Source organism: Anarhichas minor, unplaced genomic scaffold (assembly GCF_050575085.1).
Source record: "Anarhichas minor isolate MPS153535 unplaced genomic scaffold, ASM5057508v1 ptg000040l, whole genome shotgun sequence".
NCBI classification, from domain to species: Eukaryota; Metazoa; Chordata; class Actinopteri; order Perciformes; family Anarhichadidae; genus Anarhichas; species Anarhichas minor.
In genome coordinates, this window is record NW_027466486.1 from 12,945,874 (window position 1) to 12,971,047 (window position 25,174).

The 25,174-nt window shown below is 45.7% G+C and overlaps 1 protein-coding gene across 2 annotated transcripts in view; it reads left to right on the forward strand.

Moving 5' to 3' along the window:
* Positions 1-3,012: 3,012 nt before the first annotated feature.
* ldlrap1b (low density lipoprotein receptor adaptor protein 1b) overlaps positions 3,013-25,174 on the forward strand; it is a 28,524-nt gene continuing 6,362 nt past the window's right edge. The window contains exons 1-6 of one of the 2 annotated variants that reach the window (XM_076107996.1): positions 3,013-3,302; positions 16,624-16,766; positions 17,521-17,633; positions 20,006-20,120; positions 21,242-21,314; positions 24,818-24,913. In XM_076107996.1, coding sequence (XP_075964111.1) covers positions 3,218-3,302; positions 16,624-16,766; positions 17,521-17,633; positions 20,006-20,120; positions 21,242-21,314; positions 24,818-24,913 — 625 coding nt within the window. In that variant the 5' untranslated portion in view covers positions 3,013-3,217. The remainder of the gene's footprint in view (positions 3,303-16,623; positions 16,767-17,520; positions 17,634-20,005; positions 20,121-21,241; positions 21,315-24,817; positions 24,914-25,174) is intronic. The other variant, XM_076107995.1, reaches the window with a different exon arrangement.

Genomic DNA, 25,174 nt, shown 5'->3' on the forward strand with positions numbered 1-25,174 from the left:
CCAGCTGTTTGTAGAGAGAAGAAGCCATGAAATGAGAGATTCCAGGTATGGCCCTCTTGAACTACTCAGTGAACGTAAGGACCATGACAAAGACTTTCCAAGTGGGTGAATAGACGTGTGCTTGTCCTCATGTATAAATAAATCCTTTGTATTTTGTCTTTCATAAGAATAATCTCTGTTGAATGTTGCAGTGGTGCCCCTCTTCCCCCCCTCCAGTAGATCTTTCTTCCCAAACACACCTCCTGTGCCCATTACCTGTATTGTTGCTGTAAAAGGCGAGGTATGTCTTGCATGCTTAAGTAACTGGCAGATTTACTCGCAGAAGACTCCGCTCTTTTGTCTCCAGCCTCTCAGTGAAGCATGGCTGCAAACAAAGAAGCAGTGATTTAAAAGGAATGCACCTGCTGGAGAACAGAGGGGTGCTTTGGTTTACACTGCTACCCTGATGCGGTGATGTGTCTCCCTTGGAGGCATTGTTTCTGCAGAATAAACTCAATACTATGTAATTGCTAACTGAGCTTCAGATTGCCGATTTGTCCTTGGGGACGTATTAGCCTTGTTGCACTCTTGTATATCTGAGAAATGTGGAAGTGCAAGATTTTTTAAAAGCCATTCTCCTGAGTCACTCATTTAGTGTGTGACGATGGAAGCTCAATGGAATTCAATATAGAAATTGAGCTTGGTGTCATTTTTTAATGTTTTAACAATTGACCCGATACAATACAAAGGTTTTCGGTGTCAACACACAAATAATATCTTTTGATGTCTTAGTTTGAGGATGAGGATCACTGAACAAAGCGCTTAATGTCGTCTCAACACGAGAATAACTTTCAACAGTCAGCAGCAACATTATGTAAATGTAGATGTTATCAAATAATTACTAAATAAGACTAAAGCTACTGTGAATATTGAGGTTGAGGTTTTTTCATCATCTCAAAACTCGTGACAGAAAGTGGGGCTATAAAGGGTCATTTGGGTCTCTTGAGAAAATGTCAACCATCAGAATCGTTGTTAGTTGACCGTATCTGGTCCTTTTGACCAACATAAACATCGGACAAAAAGTTCGGAAATTAGTGTTTGGTAGATTATTTCTCTGTTGTAACAATGCTTCTTGGCAATACATGTTATACCGTTGGAAAGCCTGTTTATTTACCTTTCAAACGGTGCTCCATTTGTAAGGAACATGCATTTGTGGGATGAGCAGCACAGCTGAGTATGTGGGTTGCGCCCATGAAAAATTTGCCAAATCTTCTCTGCCAATGCCAAACAGCTTATTCTGCTGTTGCTATTGACCGCCAGGCCCGTTTGCGCTGGTGTCGGCAACACCTGCACTGGAACCTGAACATGTGGAGGAACGTTATGATCAGCGATGAGTCCAGATTCTGTTTTAGGAAGTTGGATCGTAGGGTCAAAGTGTGGAGAAGACGGGGAGAACGCTATGCTGATTGCTGCACCGATAGAGTAACACCTTTTGGTGGAGGCAGTGTGATGGTGTGGGGCGGCATCTCCGTCACTGGAAAAACGAGGCTTTTCTTCATTGGAGGCAATCTCAATGCAGAGAGATATCGAGATGAGATTCTGCAACCAGTGGTAATCCCATTTCTCCACACTCTGGGACCGAACTCCATCCTCTAAGATGACAACGCTCGCCCCCACAGAGCGGGGTTTATCAGAGACTACCTCCAGAATTTGGGAGTGGAGAGGATGGAATGGCCTGCCAGCAGTCCTGACCTCAACCCAAGTGAACACTTGTGGGACCAGCTGTTCGTGCCAGAGTGACCAACACAACCACGTTGACTTGCGACAAATCCTGCTTGAGGAGTGGAATGCCGTCCCACAGCAGTGTGTGAGCAGGCTGGTGACCAGCATGAGGAGGAGGTGCCAGGCTGTTGTGGCTGTGTATGGTTCTTCCACACGCTACTGAGGCTCCGGTTTGTTAAATGAATAAATTGTAAAATTGCCAATATGTCTTGTTTCTTCCTTGTTACTGATAGACTTCAATCATCCAATCCACCAAACAAGAGTAATAGCAACAGCAGAATAAGCTGTTTGGCATTGGCAGAGAAGATTTGGCAAATTTTTCATGGGCGCAACCCACATACTCAGCTGTGCTGCTCATCCTACAAATGCACGATCCTTACAAATGGGGCACCGTTTGAAAGGTGAATAAACAGGCTTTCCAACGGTATAAAATGCATTGCCAAGAAGCATTGTTACAACAGAGAAATAATCTACGAAACACTAATTTCCGAACTTTTTGCTCGATGTTTATATTTAGAATCATGAACAACAAAAAGATAAATGTGACATGAATTGCTCTTGACTGCCAAGCAGGGTTTCCTCTTCAGGACTCGAGAAATGGGGCATCTTCGTCGACAGTCCAGATCTCCCTGACCTCATGTTTCTTTCATCAGGAAACCCCTTTTTCCTCCACATGGCCAGCGGGGACTCCTTGGCTTCCATTTTTTTCCTTTCCTCCCCTACAGCTGTTCTCTTATGGGCCGTCAGAGCACTATAGGGGGGCTATAGGAATCATACATTAATATCAAGTGAGTATGTGACCAAATCAGAGCATCCTGCTGACGATAAATATGAGTGTGGAGAATGACCGTACCGAAATCATTCATAATAACAAAATATGTTTTTTATTATTATGATGCATACCATTGAATTCAGCTGCTATATCTACCTGAAACGGTGAGGGGACTGAAATGAAGTATTTTTCCGCCCTCTAACCTATTTCTGCTCGTGACATTAGCCTGCTGACATTTCCACTGGATATACGGCGGATCTCGAGGCTCGTAGAAAGGTGAGAAGCATGTGTGGCTGAATTAAACATCAGAGGTGTAACCGCAGCCCGTGATGTGACTGACAAACCATCGGTCTCGAAAAAGACACCGGTGGGAGTGAAAACGGCGCCGTGTTTCAACAGGAACAGCACCCGCCCGCTCGGGCTGCAACAACCACCTCCTCACTCGCGTGACTCCACAACCGGGCGTCACGCACATTATCCGGTTCATTTACATACAAAACGCCGCCCAGGGGGACGAACATGATCATCTACCATCGACTGAAAGCTATCCGCGCGGAGGGGAGGAAAAGACAGCAGAAAAAAAGTTTGAACGGGAGAGGGCTGTTCTAAAGGAGGCGAAGTGTTTCGACACTACACGAAACAGGCGCTCGTCGGGCTCTTTGCCCCACTTTTTGGATTTACGATATGGACGCTTTGAAATCCGCTGGAAGGGCAATTATACGGAGCCCCAGTATCGCCAAACAGTCGTGGACCGCGAGCAGACATAAAAGTGAGTATTCAGCTGTTCAGTTCATTGCCGTGAAGGCGATAGCTGCCGCTAAATTAGGCTAAATCGAGGCTAACTTGGCTAAACCGAGCCAAGCTAGCCTCGACCAGGAGCTAACATTACAGCCGGTGTTTACTTAGCGCTACTTTACAACTCGGCTGTGGACGTCAGCTACAGTTGTTGAGGAGCCAGGATAGCTGTCAGTGTGCGGGGGGGGGGGGGGGTGCTTGGTCGACACATTCACTCGAAACACGAATATTTAAACATTAGAGAGTATTTTAAGTCACAAATGGTTTGTTATGGTTTTCAACTTGACACTCAAACTGACAGCAGCGCCACGCAGCCCGTAAACTGACTCCTGTTGAGGCTTTTTCTTCTTTCTTTTTTCTTTTTTGGTTGCGCACAGAGAAACAAGTTCAGCTCCTAAACTGCGTCTCCGCATATCTAACAAGTCCAATGAGTTTCTCGGTTTTTAGTCACTCTGAACCAAAAGCGTGATAAAAGTTAGTGAAATCCTCTGCCACGTCACTCTGGCTCACACGGTGGTGAAACGTGCAAGAGGGGCTCAGCGGGGAGCTAAAATATATATATACATACTGTGATGAAGAAGTGAGGGAGTCACTGGAGCCAAAACGCATGAAAAGACGAGTGCTCGTCTTCCTGGCAACACACTGTTGCTAGGCGATATACTATGTGAAACAAAAAATGAAAACGAGAGGCTGTATGAGGAGTGGTTGCAGGGACTGAATATTATGGGGGAGCCGATAGTTCATCGAGTAAGAGGTTTAATTATTGGTAAAGTCACGTTAGGTTTTATTTCACATGATGCCTGGAGCTACAACCACGATGTGTGCGACCATCCCCAGGAGGCTGAGCACGGTCCACAGGCTGATCTCACTGTGATAGCATGGCTGTCACATGCAGGCTGAGCTGCCTATAGACCCTTTAATGTTTGCTTTACACAAAGGGGGAATGTCCTCCCCCCCCCCCACCCCCCCCCCCCCCCCCTCCTTTTATATTTCATAGACAATAGAGCATCGAGATGTCACACGTGCACAGTGCAATCAATGCTTTGTTTTGGTCCACCCCTCTCTGGGGGGAGTGATGCACATGGTCTGCATGGTCCGACCAGACAGTGGTCACTGAGGACTAATGGCCAATCAATCCCTGCTGCTGGAAGCCCAGGCTGCTGGTGAGCCTCATCATGACTCTACATTTAATCTGTGGCAACAGTCTCTCTCGCACGCACGCACACACACACACACACATTGCTTATTCATTCGAACTTCCTGTTTTGTCTACAATCAAGTAACTGATCATCTTCATCTTCTCTTTTTTTTCTTTTCAATCTGGTGCGATAATAATTGTCGGCTTAGCTGTGTTTCAGTTGGCACCAGTGAACTGCAGAGTCATGAGTAAGAAGGCAACTTGTTTCGTCTTGTAGTGTCATTAAGCTTCTGCTTTAATTGGTGGATCCTGCTTTTCTGCATGGGATGTATCCACATACAGTACAACTTCTAGTAATTCCTTTTAATAGTGTGACTTCTGGTTTGGGTTGTATGTGTAGATTTAGACGGGTCCATAATTTGAGACATGTCTCCAGTAAGGTTGTCTTTCTTTCTCTCCTGTGTGTAGGCCTGGCCTCGTCAAAGCAGCCAGTCTTCTGCATTCATTCCCTCTCACTGTCAGTGTTCGATCCTAACAGGCTCCAGCGTTGTTTTCATAAAACTGGCCCATGTCTCTTTTAATGATCCCTGCATGTCTAATATGTAAAGCAGGCCAACGTTAGCACCTTGTTTTTCGTTGCTTTTTTGTTGTGTTGTGCTGGAGTCTGCACGAGCAAGATTGTGTCAGCGATGTCATTTCCTGTGTGGTTTTGAAACGGCTCAGTTGTTTTTTGGCAGTCTGCTGAGCTTAACAAAATATTCCTGTGTGCTGCCCTCCCATGACATCTGAATAGTTCCCATTTTAAAGGGGGGGGGGGGGTAAATGGTATGAAACATCAACCATATTTTTAGGTCATGAAGACCTGTTTTTTTCTCTGTCTGAAAAGTGTGGGAGGCAGAAAATCCCTGTCTGCATTGAAGTGAGACAGCTCCCTCCCACGTCCCCGGTCAAGGAGCTGTCTGTTCTGTGGGGTTGTCAATATGGAAGCAGCGACATATGAGGATGTCAGTCCACCCAATGCAGACGGCGAATGACCGGCGTGTGATCTTAAACCATTGCGTCTGCATCATTACAACCTCAGATGTGGATGCTAGTTGCTGTTGACTCATTTGCATATTTTAACATTATTCAGATAGTGTCACTGCAGTGACGGACGTGGTTGGTGCTAAATTATATATCTGTAGCTGTAATTTATAAGGCATAATTGTTAATGAAAGCCTCAGTAGGCCTTTAAGTCGCTTTTTTACCCAAAGTAGCCTCCCTTTGTTTTAAAGAATAGACGGTGTATGTGGTCTGCACTGTCCAGTCCCTGCTGCACTTGCACAAAGTCACCCAAAAGCGGACCGCGAGGCTGTAATGGAGTTTGCTTCCAGTAGGACTCCTTTATGGAGTTGTAAAGCCCTCACTGATTTTATTGTCCTGTTTAGATCTTCCCTATCTGTAAGCTTCTGTGTGTGGAGTCACGTGTGGATAGGACTGCACAATCATGCTCTGTCACTGTTTCTCCTAGAGGACAACTTTTAAATCCTGCAGGGAAATGGGTGTTTGCCTTTCTCTTGTTTCAGCTGACACGGCAGGACAAATAGGATACTTTTAAAGATCAGAATTGTTATCGTGACACCAGTAACTGGCACAGGCCAAGTTGAGTGGTAAATTGCAGTATGATTAATTTGTGAGGTAATCTACTTTCATCTCTGCATTCGGCTGCCTGTGATTAGAGAAATGTACTTCTATTCCCGTGTGTTGTTATTTCAGAGTAAACACTCTTTCTCTCGGTGTAAACTGCATGAATCGCTCCAAAAATACACATTCATGGCTGAGACTAAAGTAGAAAACCAACTTTACGATAAGATTGTTTTTTTATTCAAGGAAATAGACAGAACATCACATATTTTATTTGCCCCACTTGTTAACAGTAGGGACTACTTTTTGAAAGATTATGACATTCTGTGAAGCCAAAAGGGAAGTCTGGGCAGGATGCACGGCGGCTAACCAGTTCACCTCCCCGGTAAGATATAATTGATGTAATCTCCTTCAGCCATATGTGGAGACATATGGCCGGTGTGCTAGTTCTCAGTTCTTCAGCCTCATTGTCAGGAGGAAGAGATATTGGTGGCGAAACAAATGCCATCTGAGACTTTTACAGCAAGGAGGAAAGCACAGAAATCAGAATTGCGTATATTCAGACGGCCATCTGAGCCGGGACAAAGTCACGCTGTTGGTCATTCAGTGTCCCCAGCGATTACAAAACCTTTTTATTTTTAATCTTGTTATGCCCGGTCCAGGCATAACGATGGGTCTCCCTCTCTCTCTCTCCCACTCCCAATAATGACCAGTGCTGCTGCCATACAGCCGGAGGAGAAAAGAGAGAGAGAGAGCGCCGGCCTTCCTTAAATCCGGCCTAATCAGTCCAATCACCTGCAACGCAGCAGATCAAAACACAGACGCAATGTACACACAGCACGACCCTCAGGCAGGGAGGAAAACAGCATTCATGTTCGTTATGTTATGACGTCTAAGTCGTAACAAATCTGTTCTGAGCAAGTGAGTTAATAGCACTAGACTCTACTGCGGGCATGTTAAGGCCGTGGCTCTACATTGCTAGGCACCTCCAGCATTCCTTTCCTGCAGCTGTGGAAGTTTATGGAGGTCTTTTGGGTGTTTAGTCAGTAGATGTGAACGAAACTCAAAAGTGGCTGATGAAACTTCTCCTCCCCTCCCTCCCACACACACACACACACACACACACACACACACACACACACACACACACACACACACACACTGGTGAGACCAAAACGTCCAAACAATCCCCGTCGTGTCCCATCAGAGGTTGTGGAGTCTCATGGAAGCTCACATGACACACCTGAAACTCCCTAGGAATGCAGGGGAGGGTTGTTATTTTTATGAATGGAAGATTCCATTACTGCTCATTGACTGTCTTTCTTCACCTGTGTGTCCATTTGTCACCACAATGACAAGTTGAAATGTGTCTGTGCAAAGAGGCACATGAAAAATAATATCGGAGTAAGGCAGAGCAGAGATTTGCGGAGGAGGTGACACACGCATCTCCAAAATCTCAGGGGCCCATTGCGCAAATCTATGGTCGTCCTGTGTGTCGAAACTGGTTCAACAAGAAGTATGCTCCTCTGCCCTTGGGGCAATATGTGACTAAACAAGGAGTCGAACTGTCAAGGCGAGCGAATGGTTTATTTATTTTTCATTTTATGCCGTTTTTAATTGTACTGGACACTGGGCCACGGAGCTGCTAATACCCGCTACAAAATGGAAATGTTTAAGGTTAAGAAACATGTCCGTTTTATATATATATATATATATATATATATATTAATTAATTAATTATGTGCAGGCTAATTTGCATAGACTGAAGATATGACAAACCATTTGCATCCCTATTTGCCTGTCGCATTTCAGTCGCAACAGAATCTCGCTCCTCCCGGCTAGGGTGGCTTTTTAGGATCAGTTTCATAACCCGGCCTCCTGCTGAGAGTACATTGTGGCCTCAGCTGGTCATCAGCCGTAATCCCTGACTGGCAGCACTACTCGTCTCTCCTCCCTCTCCCTCGCCTCATTTAGCCAATACCGAAAGACATGTGTCTCAATGTTATGACTTAAACCGTGACTCTTATCCACCGCAAAATCCTGATAGCATGCAACACCTCCGTTGTGTTATTGGGACATTAGTCCTTCTACAACATAGTTTTTAAAGAATATCATAAGCCTGCTGGTGTATGAGATGAAACAAGGACGGAGAGGAGAGGAAAGAGGTCACAGGCTGCTGGACATGAAGGATCCTCACTGACTGTTCATCTTACTTACTTTGTATCGATTTCTCCTTGAGCTAACTGGCCTGTAGTTTATGTCTCTGTGGTCATTTGTATCGATTGCTGTTTGTGTACCTCACACAGAGAGCCTTTGACCTGGTTTTCCCCGATAATATGTGAAACATTTCCTGTATCCTTTCCACAGAAGCGGACGTTAAGAGGAGGAACAATAGAACCGGATCAGGCTTTTTGTACCAGGCAGGGACAGACGGTGATCTCCCCACTCAGTCTCTCTCCTCTTAACAATGCTCCATCTCAGCGGTTTTTCCCCGAAAAATGGTGATGACGGTGCTCATCTCTGACCTGCACCGACCACAACAGAACACAACAGTTACACAAGACTCAACCACAGAAAATGGTCTGCAATAGAAATGTGTGACTTAACTTTTTCGCGGCATAGTTAGAGGTTGTCCAAGGCGCTCTCTTAACAAGCTTTGTGCTGTGTCTCTGTGTATCCCTGCAGGCATCTTTCCTCATCTGAGTCTGCAGTTTCTAAATTAGCCCAAAGTGTCCTGATTGGAATCTAATAATGCTGGAATCGGTCTTTTTCTTTTTTGTGCACGTGTCTTGTACCACAGTCCGAGGTCAGCTGAGGCCTTAAATCAGCACGCTTTGCTTTGGTGACTGGTCGCAGTTGAGCTGTACCATAATGGGAACTAGTGATCTTTTAGACACTTCTGTTTACAAAGATTGTTAAGAGATTTGTTTAAGAGTGTATTGATTCTGTCCTGCTGCTGGAAATACTAGCTCACCAAATGTGTATCAATCCCCTGAATTGCACATAAACCCACAACGCTTCCCTGGAGAACAGATACTGTTACCGCTCCTTAGTTAAACACTGATCCTCTTGAGAGGACCACATGAGGGTCAGCTGTAGTACACAACTTTTCCCAACATCCCATAGTGATGCACATCTTGAAACCAAAGCAAGAATGGAGGCCCCTGTTAGTTTGCCAAGTGTCGGTGCTTGGTTTTCCCCGGGCCAGATGTGTTTTTAGAACAACAGAAGCCCCGGAGCAGATGCATTCATTAGACTAGTTCAGGAGAAGGTATGCAGGTGGGCAGCAGTGTGTCACAGCCAGACACAGTCACTCACAGTTTGGGGTCCAGAGGGCTCTGATGTAGGCGCCAGGATTCTCACCCCTCACTCATTGGCGTCAGCCAATGCGACACCACGCGGAGAGCTCTCAATGCTCAGAGGTTCCTGTTAGGTTTTTAAGAACAAAGGATGAGAGAGCCTGCAGGCCGCAGGTACTCTTCTGCTGCGAGCTTCTTACTGCGCACGCGCATCAGAAGAATGAGCTGGACCCGGTTCAAAATTAAAAACAATATTTAATGCACTACACAAAGTTCACTTACAAACTGAATTAACTATCAATAGTAATGTTCTTGAGAACAGAGACCACATGCACGCACCTCACTCACAGGTCTGAATTCAGGTACTGAAAAACGAGAGCGGAAGTGGTCTGAGGAATGCTCTCTCGAACGTTGTCTTTTATATCCCCTGACAGTCGGAAAGTGTCCGAACTGTCCTAAAACATGTGAATGATCCTCCGTTGATCAGTGATTGGCTCCATTTGAATCCTGTCCCCTCCCTGGATCGATCCTTTCTGGCAAACATCTTGAACTCCTCCTCTCTGACCTGCTGGTCAGTTGTCCGTCCCCCTGCTGCACCTCTGAAAAGGCTCACTCAAAATGATCCCTTACTGACCCTCAAAACTATTCATACAGTGTTTTAATACCTTTAGTGACTATACTTCTATGATTTAATACATTCAATGAGTTCATATACTGTAACATATAATATCCTCTATAAGTGAGGATATTATAAACATAATACATTCCATATGGAAACATATTGTAACTAACATATTTATTATTGTGACACTTCTACTCACCACTAGGGGTGTTATTTAATCCTACTAATAATGCGTTTAATACTGAAATTCTCCACATTCCTTTCAAACCTCGACAAAGGGGGAAATTGTTGATGCAGCAGGCTCGACTCGTGGAGCCTGCTGGAGCTTGAGCTGGAGATTTGTGTCTTGTTTGTTAAATCAAGCTGGGCCACCGCTGCTGCTAGTTCCCCTCGACCTTCCCTAGAATCCCAAATATAATCATTCGTTCGGACTCTGAATATGTAACTTCTGTAACCTTTCAACGGTGTGGTGGCTTACTCGTAGTCACAGCTTCGCTGACATCATCTGATGTCAAGAACAAGGACTGTGAAAGGCATTTACTGCTAGAACATCGACGCCTACTGCGTGACGTGACAGTTAATCACCGCATAGGTCTCGAGACCAAACCAAACTCCCATCACCTGCTCACATTTCTCACCTTCAAGTTGGTTTTTCGGTCGAAGAACGTCTCGCTGACTGCGAGGAAGAGCGTCTTCATCCTTGATTTGTCTCGTTCCCTCTGTTGGGCTTTTATTTAGAGACGCATTTTCATTCATTTTCAAGCCGAGAAAAACTGTTAACGTTGGCAAGAAGGAAGCTAGATCGCACTGATGGTGCTGTGGTGATTTGTGCACACCTCCCTCTCTGAGTACTTTATTCAGCCTGTACCCACAGCACTTCCACTGTTTCCACGGCGATTAAACTGTTCCATCTCCCTAATTGTCCATTACATTTGTTGTGTGAGTTCATGGTTGGGAACGTTGACTCGCTGCCAACATTTGCATATGCCTGGTATTTAACTATATTTCATGATCACCTCACTTCCTCTTTTATCTGCTTTTTCCCCTCACTTGTGAACGCCTCGCAGCTTCCGCCCGTCTTGTCCCCCCCCCTGAATGTCCGTCTGTCGTCTTCCCTTTCGATCCTCTCTCCTCATTACTGTTGCTGGCCTCTGCGACCCTCCCGTGTCCAAATCGCCTGCTTCATCTCCTCTGTGTTCCACCACCCCATGTCATGCTTTGGTGCTGCGCGGGCTCATCCCTCAAATCCCTCTTGATTATATACTTCCCGAGACCTCTGTGCCATCTTGCATCTCCAGATCTCTGGTTGCAATCAAAAGGGCGCCACCGCTTCTGTAGTTTCAGCTTCATTAAAACTTCATGGAAAAGTCTTCTGCGTCGACTCAAATGATCGGATGTTAAAGGAAGAGGCTGAGACCTTTCTTCTGACGCGTTTTCTTCCACAGCGGTCTGATGAAGGCAGCCCGGTGTGACCCGTGGAGGTCTGTCTGGAGTTCTGCTCACAGGTTCATTGAAGCACGCAGCTCCGATAACCTGCCTGGATGTTGAACACTGTTGGTAGCACACTGTATAGCCGGTAGTGGCCGTGGCTGGAGACGGTTGACTATGGAGTAGGCCCAGTTTTGAATAATTACCACCGTCAAAGAGGTTGTTTCCGGTTTGGCTTCTTGTCTGTTTGTCAGCAGGATTACAGAAGAACGACTCCCCCGATTTTCATGAAACTTTTTGGAAGCTTGTAGCATGAGCCAAGGAAGGAGCCGATACATTTTGGGTCGAATTCACAAATAGTTATTTTGCTTTTGGTTTCACTGCGAGATGAGGCATGGACTTGGCCTTTTGCGGAGCTCTGCGCTCTTCCGGTACCTTTTTAGTTTTTGAGTATTAGTTTTTGTATTGACGTGCATACTACAGTCCTTGAAGTGGTAATACAATTTAAATACCACTGATTTTTAGGAACTTGAAATGTGTGTTAAACCCATTGTGCCAGCAGACACATTATTTGCAAAGAGACTTGATCGCTTTAATGACCTCGCTCTTATTGCAACATCTGAGCTAGACCTCTTCTGTTGGTGTTTTATTTAACCTGTCTGCTTTGTTGACTTTGTGATATAGATATTCTAAAGGTTTGTAGACTTTCACTAGTTCAGGTGAGGTGACCGGCAGAGCGAGGAAGTAGCTGCACGTACTTTTTGTTTCCGCTCGTCTTCTCCTAGCCGAGCGCTGAGAGGATGGAAGCAGGTTTCAATCTGACTGGCAGAGTGGACGTCACACTGGCTGTGTGATTACAGGCTGATTACGCTGCCTATGGTTCTTTTGTCTCGGGTTTTGAGGACGGCACGCTGCTACACTAACTGTTATCACATTACAAAATTGTGGACAATTAAAACTAGCTAGCCAAAACACAAACATTTCATAAACCCAAAGGAAGAAAACTACCTCTTTGAGACTTATTTTCCTGGTCAGAGATATAATGTCTTATGTTTAGTAGTTAACATGAAACACGACTCTCCCAGTGTCTTGCTTTGAAGGCAAGTCGGCCTTCAAAGCATCCTTGATGAGGCTCGGTAAGCCTCAACATCATACATGTTCATGAATATTTGATATCCTGAAGCCTCCCTGAACAACCTGTATATGAGGTGTGTTTCAGGGTTTTCTTTAAGGCCCAAGTGTGTTTTTACACACTAAAGCCCAACAACAGAGCAAAGGCAATTGTTACAGTTCTGTCTGGGGGGCTTTTATGTAAGAAAGTCTTTATTTAGACCAGTTTCCCCCCCTGATGAGATTAGTGTCATCTGGGACTTAATCCAAGGTTGACAGATGCTGGGAGTGGTGAATTCTTTTTTTTTTTTTTAAATCCCCCATCACATCGTCACTATTTGTTCCTGTGCACTGAGTCTCCTTCCATATTTCTCTGGTCTGTTGTGGCGTGGTCGATATTTATGTAGTGGGTTTGTGTGTTTTAGAGGGAGTGAGCTTCCAGAGGCTCTGTGTGTAGCCACGTGGCCCCGTGAAGACCAGAACAAGACCCAATGACCCCCACCAGTTCATTATCCACGTTATACTTTGAAGATAATTGGCTAAACAAACCCCTCACACTTGGAAGCAGTCCCCCCCCCCCACCATCCTATCCCCTCCCACTCTGCAAACCTCAGTGCTCCCTCCCCCGGCTCTCTCCAGCTTATTTACAGGCAGTGTCATCCGGGCGAGCGGCGCTCTCTGACCAGCCACAGCGTAGTGTAGCCCAGAAGCCTTTTGAAGTTTGCTCTAATCAGCACCGCAGCTGCAGAGAGCCGCCGTGGAGGGGGGGGTCGATTGGTTGTGTGAATGCAAATGTGACCAATATGAAACTGGATTATTATTCCATACAAAGCAGCACTGTGGGTATATGCACCGGGTTTAAAAATAGCTCTGGTTCATGAGTTTCTCATTTGAACTGTTTTTAAAGAAAGCTGTTTCATTGCTCGGTAACATCTTTTTCTTTGCATAATCGCCATCTCCTCGTGTATTTCAGGCAGAAATCCCATCATTTGCGTTGTCTGGTCTTACAGTAGCCTCCTCAGGATGTCTCGCGATGGGGGATTCCTAGGACTCTGCAGTCAGGGGGAGCTGCTGGTCCTCCCCAGAGACTTGCCTCCTGCGAGCATTAGTATGGGCGGTGGAGGCACAGAGGCTTGCTTCTGATACCTCCGCTGGACCAGCACGAGTGTGTTACGTGAAAGACGTCTCTCCTAAGCCTCGAGTCGATCGGAGCGTTTTCAAAGCGCTTCTTACATGTTGTTGAAACCCAGTGAAGCGGACCTGTTGGCAGTGTTGATTCTAGTAAACACCGAAAAACCTTCTGGAGTCAAGTCGGCTTTTAGAAACAGGAGCTCGCACTAAAGGTTCCAAATGTGAACCGAGGTTGAGCCGGCATCATCCCCTCCATCATATTTGCATAGCCGTCTGCAAAAGTCCTAAGTGGCCACACTTCGTAATGGACACTCGTAGACCGCTCGGTGACTTGATTTAGGCCGTGAACAGGAGCTAATGATTCCTCGCCGCAGGTTATATTACAGCGAGGGTGCTACTTACCCAGGCACTAATGCAACCACGGGGTCAGCACAGGACGTCAGCCTGATGTGTTGCCCACACTTAGGAGCTCAAAGACCTTGAACGCAGAGCGGGTGTTCACTTCAGACTCGCCCATTACTTAAGTATGGGTTCGGTTAGAGCTGCATTTAGACGATGATGAGCCCTTCTCCACAACCACTCACCGTTGGCTTGGTTTGGAATATTCTAGGTTAACCTCACAGTTTCCAAGTGGTCCCCTGAACGATATGGGATCCTCAGCCAAGTGATGGTGTTCACAAAGTATAAATGAAGTTAAATAACTTTAAAAATAGTTCACTTACTGGGCTGACTACTGGATGTCAAGCTGATGGATAGTCGTGTGTGGTTGTAACATCTTGAAGCCTTTTGTTGTACTTTTTGTTGGACTGGAAATGCTAATCAATAATAATCCATCATTAAAAGCAATATAATGTTTGCAGGTCAAATACACTTTTCATTATCAATTCATCTGCCGATCTTTTATTTTAGTCTATGAATTTTCAGAAAATAGACAAAAATGTCCAACACAATTTCTCAGTGTCCAATAAGTTCAAACCCCACAATATTTAGTTTCTTTACTATCACGTAAGACGAAGAAAAGCAGCAAATATTAACACTCGAGAAGCCGGAACCAGTCATATTTTTTGGGGCTTTTTTGCTTAAAAATACTACTTAAATTATTAAGCCATCATAACAATTTTCTTTCAGTGACTTTAGTATAAGTATATGCACCATAAAAGGCTGAACTATTCATTGAACTATTCCAACAAAGCACATGTCTACTGTGTTTTCTGATCCTTCTAGAGGAGACCAATGGATCCCTCTACTCACTATCACACACCTCATCGTGGCAAGTCCATAAACCTGTTATGAGCTGAGTGAGGAGAAGTTGGCGGCTTTATTGTCGGAGCAAATGGCTGAATACTGAAGAGGCGTTTTGTTGCCTACTTGCCTGAACTTTCACTCTGAAAATCCCCCCCCCCACCCCACCGATTTGAAAGCAGCTGATTGTTGCAGATCTATTGCGGACTGTCAGCGGAATTATAACACGGGTCTTAATGATTTGGCGTCATATGGAAGAAGGCCGGTTTACACAAGTTGTTCTCCTTTTTTCTCTTTCACTGCTCCATCTCTGGGGACCCCCCCCCGGCTGTCTCCATACTAATATCATATGAAGAGACGCACAGCGCCTCGAGCAGCTCTCCAAGCGATTTTCCTCTGATAAAAGAAATCAAAAACCACAGCCCCGGAGTTTCATTCTAAAGACAAAATGTAGAATACTGAGTCCTGAATAAGTGTCATCGGAGGAGATGATCTTTTATGAATGACTTTGCCGGCAGTGGTTTGGATTGTAAATGAGTTCTGGCAGACAGTCGTGAGGGAGCAGTTATATCTCTTCAACCTGTATTTGACACCGAGTTTAAAACCATGAAGACGTGTTCGTTCCAAATAGCACCACAGACGTTCTGATTGTTTTTCTGCTACATTTTGTGTGGTGATTGAAAAGTCTGTAGTTGTTTTGAGTTGAATTGCAAAAAAAAGCACCTGCACCCCTTCAGCTAACCAGGTCAGCTGTGTAAAGCTGTGAAAAACATTCACCTCGCAAACCTAAACTACAGTAATGTACCAGCGATGACGATAGCGCAACACTCCCTCCCTGCTTCACAATAATTCCCTTGAATACTTTAGTTGTGAAGCAGCTGCAACAAGTGTTGTGTAATAATGTCCAGAGTCCTTAAAGACTCATTTGGATAACAGATGTTTAGTTTGCTGCCCGATTTAACAAAAGATTTAAAATCCTTTTTTTTTGTTGTTTTTTTACCTCATTGCAAGTCTGTTGCCAAATTCAAACAAAGATGGCGTCAAGAAATAACTCACTATGAAGCCTCCAGCTCTTCTTGGTAAGACCCGCCCTACGCTCTGAGCTGTCCTGTCCCCAAACTACTCGAGGTCAATGTCTAACCTCGAGCAATTGCCTCTGCCTCAACCAGCTACAGAGAGCGGGTCTTTCCAAAAAAAGCAGTGGGATTCATAATTATGTGGCTGGTGGATGCTGCTAATTTCTAACCTTGACATAAACCCTGCTCCCTTTTCACATCATGAACCAAACAAAACAATCTAAAGGCTTTATTGTCAGTTATTTAATATTTTCATACATAATAGCAAACTCTACCATGCCGTCCAGTTTATCAGTACTACAACTCAGATCACCATGTTAACTAACAGCATACTAAACATATTTTGTAATTAACTTTTAGCCAGTGGAGTAAACATTCCATTAGAGTGCATGCTGTTGCTAGCCTGCCAAGAGGAATAGCTAAAAGCATGTGCTGCGCACACACACACACACACACACACACACCCATAATGAGGACTCGGTTCGGCTGCTGTTGTGTCTGATACAGCTGAGACGACATGACGCATTGGCTGACAGAGTGTCTCTCAGCCCGCTGTACAAGAACAAGCAGCGGGGGTTTGTCGCTGATGAGCAGAAGCGTCACCGATGCGCGTTTCTCATCCGCAGAGCTTCCAGAGAACTGGACGGACACGAGGGAGACCCTCCTGGAGGGCATGGTGTTCCAGCTCAAGTACCTGGGGGTCACCATGGTGGAGCAGCCCAAAGGAGAGGAGCTGTCTGCGGCTGCTGTCAAGAGGATAGTGGCCACGGTGAGAGACACACACACACACACACACACACACACACACACACACACACACACACACACACACATATAACTGGAATAGCATCTAAAATCTCTTGTCAAAGCACTGCTATTCAGAAAACTACTCCCAGAAAATGAGTTTTGCTCAAGCACATATATCTTTCCCCACATCACCACCTCCTCCACCACTCAGTCATCCAGTAGTTTTCTCCCGTTTGTGACCTGAATGACGCCCTCGGTGAAAAGTGACCGGTTGGCTGCCTTCTTTCCACCCCGAGGTGCGGCTGACATTTTAGAAGAGGATGAAATTAGTTTAGACACTGTTGCTCCGTACATGGCTCGGCCAGCTTTATCATGGCAGAAAATGGCTTCATGTTATTGTATCCGGCAGCTCAGTGGATAATGAAGTTAGCGGCGGCAGCATGGTGGGACTCGAGACGCGGTGATGTGTGGAGAGGAAGGCCGAGGCTCTGATTGGGCCTAATCTGTTGGCTGCCCTCGGTGTCCCTCTTAAAAAGGATGTTAGGCTGCTGTCTGGGATCATACTACGTCATAGATGCACTTGGTGTGGAGTAATGTTTTTATATTTACTTTTGAGCTACAGTCTGGATTGGCTGGTCTGATTTAATAAAAAAACACAAAAACACACTTGTTTGATTGACACACTGGTTTTCCTTTCTTATCTCTGTCTCACTCACATACCCTCTTGTCTCTTTGTGGCCTCCACCCTTTCTTTCTCCTCCTCCTCTTCCTTCCAGGCTAAAGCCAGTGGGAAAAAACTCCAGAAAGTCACGTTAACGGTCTCCCCGCGAGGAATCATCCTTTACGACAGCGCCTCCAACCAGCTGATAGAAAACATCTCCATATACAGGTCAGTCCTCTTTAGGCTGGAACACATTCCGTGTCCCTCACTCAGTCGGGCGGCCCCAGTTATGAAACACTCTCACCCTAAGCTTGTCCTTATCGTCCACAATAAAATAAAAGTTATTTGCTCTAATCCATTACGGGATGGATACAAGAGCAGGTGTGGTACTCTAAGGCGGTGTAATGTGTTTCTGTGCGTGTGTGTAAGAGAAGAGAGTACTCTGTCTATCGGCAGTGTGTCTCATCAATCTCAACTCTCTTGGGAGCACTACAACAGTCTGATCTTCACACACACACACACACGCACACACACGTTCTCTCTAGTAAATGCCTACAGATCTCACTTGCCTGCCACAGCCTGCACGCTGAAAGCTGCCTCGCCTCCATTGGCCTCGAGCTTATGATCCAAGCTTGAATCGCTTTTTTCTAAAATTCCACATTCATGAGTCTACATATCAAGGAGAAATGGGACTTTCCATCATGTTTCCCGAGCATGAATATGCTTATGCTGAATAATTTGGCCCTGAAAGCTGGCAGATTGAGGACAAGTCTATGCGTATACACAGTTGAACAACCGCCTCCTGACCGTGCATCTTAGAATAATGGGGATGGAGTTCATTTCTCAGGAATACAGGATCGATCTATATTAAAGACCTGGGCTCGTCACTGCTGGGCTGTTGTCTCAGAAGTAACCCGAGGAACATTGCACACAAAAGTCTGTTGAAGGAGGGAGAAGGCAGAATGACAAACAACAAGTGTCTTACATCCAGACACAGTGAGATGGAACTGAACAGACCTGGTCAACATCACATTCACTGACAGTCAGCAGCTAACGATTGATCTGATGTTTGTTGCCCCTCACTGTTCCTTTAAGTCCTCGTTCAAATTGATTGTTTTGCCTTGACCAACAGCTGTTTAGCTGATCCAGTAGCTCTACCTAATCGTCACAGTTTAGATGGCGGGAACCAGAGAATCTTTGGCATTTTAGACTTGAATGATCAGTTAATCATCAAAATCTTTATTCAAATTGCTCCTTAGAGATGATATAAAATATGTGTATCCTGTCCGTGTGTACAGATTTGACTGAGTTTTGGCTCTGAGGAAAGAAATACAGAAAGTACTTTAATGGCCTCCAAGAGCTGTTTGTCACAGCTATGCACCTGTATCTTTCCCCTCATCGCACATTTCACTGAACTGCATTAATGGATTCTCTCAGTGGAAGAGTGGAAGGTAAATACTACAGCAATTAAAAGCCCGACTCCGCGAGGTGGGTCCAGCTGTGACCTCGGGATGGTGTGGAGACATAAAGCAGCTGGTTGTCTCTCCAGCTCTGCTCCCTGGACATCTGCAGAGAAGATGGACGGCCAATAAAAGAAATGGATTTGCCTAGACACCCTATTTCCCCGACGCTCTACCTCCCAAAACATTTGCACGTAAATCTCGTGTTGTGCAGACTGCAGCTGCGGTTCTTGAACCTCTCCAAACTTTTCCTCCCCCTCTTTTATTCATTCATTTATTATATCCACACCTCGTATCCCTCAGTCACGAGTTAACCGAGCGTGTTGCTCTCCCACAGACAAGTCTGAGCACAGCGCCGATGATGCTCGGAGTGGAAAGGAAGGACAGATGGCAGACATTCATTATTGCCTTGCTCCATCGTTTTGTGTCTGGCTGCCCAAAATTGCCAGTGAGCCCGTCACTTTGGTATCGGGGTAATAACATGATGATCAGATAGTGGAGAAAATCGTATTTGTGGAGCATTACGGCCTAATTCCAATCTCTGCTCGGCACCTGAGACGGACGAGCGAGACTGATTCCTTCCTCAGGCAGAGCTCAGTGCAGTAGATGACCTCCCAGAACAAGACAGGAACACCTCAGTCTGTAAGAGTCTTTTCATGTACCTTACAGGGACCGGGCCCAATCCAAAATATGTCCTTTAGAACTGTGCGCCATGGTGGTTAAGCAGGCGGACGCAGGGGGAGTGTGATGACAGGAAGCAGAAAGGAACGCCATCCCATTGGCCAAACGGCACAGATGTGTGCACACGTGTTCAGTTCACATACATGACGCCGTTCAGCTCTGTACCTGCACACAGCTGGGGTGTGTATTTGATATTTGATCATGTGCAGAGCTGTGAGATTGTGAGTGCAGCTGGCTTCAAGACTGGCAGGAATTTAATTTTTTTTCCTTTTTTTTTTTTTATCACAGTTTAGAGAAATGCTAGATTGGACAGTTTAATCAGATTGCTGATATAGTTCAAGGGCTTAGTGCAGATTAAGTTGCACGATGGCCCCACTCGATCTGTGATGATTCTATTAAGTCTTGGAGTTTTAAAGCTTCCGCATCTGTGTTTTTTCTTTCTTTTCTTTTCTTTCTCAGAATATCATACTGCACGGCGGACAAGATGCACGACAAAGTGTTTGCCTACATCGTCCAGAGCCAGCACAATGAGACTCTGGAGTGTCATGCCTTCCTCTGCACCAAGAGGAAAATGGTACGTAAAGGAGTCTGTGCAAGTACGTGGTGCAAAACTGTTCGAATAACTTGAAGTTCACATGCGCCCATTCTGTAAGAGTTCGATACTCGTTGATTCTAAATATAAGATGTAATGGGAAAGAGGTTGCCTAGCTCTGTCCGAAGTCAACTAAATCATCATTGATTATTCAGACAGTTACCGGCCTGGCCAAGGAATATTCCTGCATATATCCCCTTCATAAGACCACAACTTGTTTCATTTTTTTGTACAGAATAAAGAAACAAGATTCAACATGTCTATTGGTGAGCTTTAGAGGTTCTGGTCGGTGGTTTTCTCATCTAAGGAAATAGCCACGCTACCTCTTGCCTCCTGCTTCTAGTATTATTGCATCACTGAGCTATTCAGCTGCTGACCGTGGCTCCATATTTAGCATACAGACAGAGTGATATGTTCAACTGATTCTTAGCAAGAAAGAAAATAAGCAAATTGGCCAAAATCTTGGACTATTCATTTTGAAGTGGTTACATGTACATACATGTATAGTGGAATAAAGCTGCAGGCTGTAGCTACAAATGTAGAGCAACCGATTCTTTACGCTGCAGGATTCTGCATTCAGGTAATCCATTCAGCTTCTGCTGCTGGCAATCTGTGGAAAGCACTTCATGCAGGAAGTTGCAAGGAGACCTCAGAACAACTGCACGTCCATTTTTACTTGTATGTATGCAAATGTCAAAGTACTAAGTTAAGGAGAAAGTTGAGGAGTGAGAACATGTAGGGCGGGGAGGCTCTCTCGTCCCTCTCTGGCATTCTCTCCATCCCTTGGAGGTTTGCAGCCGCACCCTCCTTTTCCTTCCCCTCACTAATTTAGTTCTGGCCAAAAGGCCACGTATCTTCCCGGTTACATAAACAACTTCGTCATGGAGCCCACGGGCTTCTCTTCCTCCTGCTCAAGTGTCTGTGAAAGGTGCCACTTCTGTCGGCGGTCACTTCCTGTTTTTTTTTTTTTTTTTAAATCCTGGTCACAGCTTCTCGTCGTCCGCGAGTTTCCCCTCGTGTGCATGAGATGCGTGTGAGTATTACTCATTCTTTCACACCCTCCCGCTGTCTCACTGCCGCTCTCTTCTGCTTCCCTCCAACAGGCCCAGGCGGTCACCCTAACAGTGGCCCAGGCTTTCAGAGTGGCGTTTGAATTCTGGCAGGCTGCCAAGGAAGGTACGCATGGGAGCACGGGAGTGTGACGGATGAGTGAAAACGCTCTCTTCTCTCCCCCCCCCCCCCGCTGTTGTTATTCTGTCCATTTACTGTACACACCCTGTACCTTCCTTCTTAATGGCCAAACAATGGTCCTGTATTTAATCCTGAGTTCTTCCTGGTCATGGCCTTGACACCCTCTAGGGATCATGTTAAATGGTGGAGAATTGTTCCTGCCAGTCACTGATGTCCTCCTCTCACACACACACACACACACACACACACACACACACACACACACACACACACACAGTAGAGGAATGGCCTCATTGATTGAACCAGTTTCCCCCCCAGAGCGGTTAAATCATGACTCATAAATCAGAGACCTTTTTTTTTTTTTTTTGTTAGTTTAGTGACGCCTCGTTATTACAGACAACTCGGTCATGGTTAAAGACTCATCTGGGTATCGACATGGGGAGGGGTGGAGAGGAGTTGAGCTTACACTGGGGCAGAGGTGGGCAGACCGGAGGTACATCTTCGCTGTTACCTTTTACAGGGAGAAAAGGACTTGGGATTTTCCCCGGATATATTTCATCTTTACTGCAAAAAACAATGTTCCTTTTCTCCTTTTCATTCCACCTCTTTTTAAAGAGTAGCCTGTGCTGAGGAGATGAGCAGACGGTGCTTGTTCAGGCGCCACCTTGGACACAGCAGGCAATCAAAGTGCTGTGTAAGGGTGGCGTCACACGCATTCTTTCTCACAGCTCAGCAGAACACGCGTGTAATTTACTGCATGTATGACTCCAGAGTAAATGAGCGGCCACATAATGTTGGATTTCTGCATCGCACACCCCCCCCCTACAATCTTCTCCATCTCCACACGTTTGTCACCCTTTTGAATTTTTGGTGATTATCCTTTGTTGCTGTTTTGTCTTGTTTTGCACCTTGAACCCCACCCCACCCCCGTCGGGTTATTTTCTTTTCCCTCTTCCCTCCTCCCATCGCGGCACTCGCTTCTGCTTATTATAGGGAAGGGAGCCGGGTGAAGAAGAAGAGGGGGATGGGGGATGAGGAGAGAGGCCAAGGGAGCATGAAAGGCAGGGCGGAGAGAGGAGTGTCGGGGTTGTGGAGTGTGTAAGAGAGAAAGCAAAATGATTGTGTGCGTGTGCCAGTGGGAGCTCAACCCCCTGACAGGCTCGGTGTCAGTGCCATTGATCCTGTCTCACGCGAAGGCAAGCTTATTTATTCAGTCCTTTAGAGAGACACACACACACACACACACACACACTTGCACTGTATGAAAAATTCAAGCAGCCTCTTTTTTTTTATTTACTCCACAATTCTCCCTCTTCTTGGGTTGTGTGGGAATGTTTTAATGTGCCCCCCCCCCCCCCCCAACATCAAGGCCACGGGCTCCTTGCCTCACGCCTCTTCACTTGGAGGTTTGTAACTTTGAGGAGGCAGACGATTAAATATTCAACTCACTCTTTCACCTCCTACTTTTTAGTCTCTTTTTTTCCCTCATGTCTTGCTTGCTCACCATTCTTCACCTCTCCTAATAAGCCGTTTAATTTGCCGAGCGGCTTTCTTCTAGTTCTTCTAGTGCGCTGATGGAGGGGAACCGATGCGTAGCTGGTGGGAGGTTATGGAGGGAAAAGGAAGAATATTCTTATTTTTCAAAAAGAACTATCGGTGCTCTTATGTGGCAGAGAAGAAGAAGGGGAGGTAGGGTGAAAGAAAAAAATCCTTGTGAGTCTGTTTCATTAAAGTTACAAGACCCCGGAGGATCAGGGCAGGAAGAGAGGGGGGTATCTGCTGTATGTCTGTTTAGTGTGTTGCTTTCTGCTTCTGCTTCTCCACCACCCACAGTGGTTCTGCAGAGCCCACCACACATTCCTGACCCACATTCCTCTGCATATTACTGCTCCCATCCCTGTTCATGAATCTGTATTCATAGAATATTCACTGTAAACACTACAGCTAGCTTTGAACTCTCATATCTTTTTAAAGTTGCTTCCGTGTTTAGCAGGCTGAAAGCTGCACACTGGAAAGGCAATAGGGGGAAAACAGGTGCCCATGGGAAAGTTTTGTAACGCTGCCATCACTAAGCTACCTGGGCTCATGGGAAATGGGATATATATATATATATTTATATATTTAGATCAAGGATGATGACGAAATGAAAAAAACCTCCTTGCAGTCAGTCTTGTTCGACAGAAATGGACATTATCCTCCGTAGCCACAGTATTGAAAGCTTGAGTTCCGGTGAGTCAGCGTCTTGGCCCCGCAGGGAGTTCACACTTGTTCAGAGGGTCTCGCTTGAGCATCCGCTTAACCTTCACATCCTGGGACACGGTGACATTTCAGCGAGTAGGCACAGTGAGTAGACCGGACCCGTATTCATCAAGCGTCTCAAAGCAGGACATCACTTCTCAGGGTGATGCTTTTTTTTTCTTTTTTTTCTCATACTTCTCGAACCAGGAGTAAATACCTAATAACCTAATAAATCACTCCTATCTCTCCTCGAGAGGAGTCCTAACCTGTCAGAGGTTGCCTGGAGGTGGCATTGAAGCGGAGATATTCTGTGTGGAGGACAGTACTTGTTGAAACTCGATAATATTTGAGACTGACTTTGTGCGCGATGCACAGGAAGAAGACGCGCTGTCCCTGCAGAAACGGACATCCTCACAATGTGTCTTTAACGAGCACAACGGCTGCACAACAGTGATGATTACGTCTGAACCAAGTATAGCATGAGTATAATCGGAAGTCATGAATTAAACTTTGATGACACTTATGCGCCCTCGTAATGCGCGCGGTGAGGGAGGACTTAACTTTATTACAACAGGTAAAATATTTTTATAGGGCCTTATATCATTTCTTTTAGTCAGGCTATTTAAAATAGTAATGCAGCTGTACTATTTGAAAGGAGAAGATGCACCATTACATTGCACTGCGTTCACATTGTTACGGTGCATTTCCCGAGGGTCTGTGACGTTACAGGAAAAGTTCCAATTCTAAAGTAATTGAGAAACACGGTTCCTGTAACTACTTTAATCTAGACTGAGTTCAGGAGAGCGGCGTTGTGCAGCAAATCCAGTGAGAGCTGTTACCGGCTGCCCGTGGTGAATCGGCACTTTGTGGGAAACCTTCCTCTCCGCAGGTGAGACTGTTTGGAGAGAGCAGAGCCTGTTATCCATCTGACCCAGATGCCATGCCCACTCTATGTAAATGCCGCAGCGACTGCATTAACTGCGGTACGAAGGATGTGCGCTGCAATCGTGGAGGCCCAGGCCCTCTAGGTTTCGGCTGGCAGATGGCTTGAGTAATGGCTTTCACCTTATCTGCCAATTTACTGCTGCTGATTTGTTTACACTCATTATATGCTCGGTTAGGGAGACATTGTCAGGCAGCGAGAAAAGTAAACCGCTCCTCTAGTCACTCACCCCGTGGTTACTAGCTCCTGAATCATAATTCACTCCTCTTGTTTTGTCCCCCCCCCCCCCCCCCTCCTCCCCGCACAGAGAAAGAGAAGCGAGTGAAGTCGGGTTCAGACGGAGAAGGAGCCAGCAACTCCCAGTCGGACAGCTCGGCCAGCCTGGGCAGCCTGAAGGCAGGAGGTGAGTCATGTCACCCATCATCACGTCTCTCTCGCTCTCTCTCTCTGTCCTCCTCACCCTCTCTGTCACAGTAATCGTAGCCTGGGGGAGGGGGAGGGGGAGGAGAGTGTTCAGCCGCTTGTCAAAGCTTTGCTTACAGTGAGGCTGCAGGTCTCTGTTATTGTTTCTCACTAGTGTCATTACAATCATCAGCAAATTACATTTGTAGGTGATGGTGTATGACGATGATGATTTTAATTTGAAAACAGTAAGTCCCCGTCC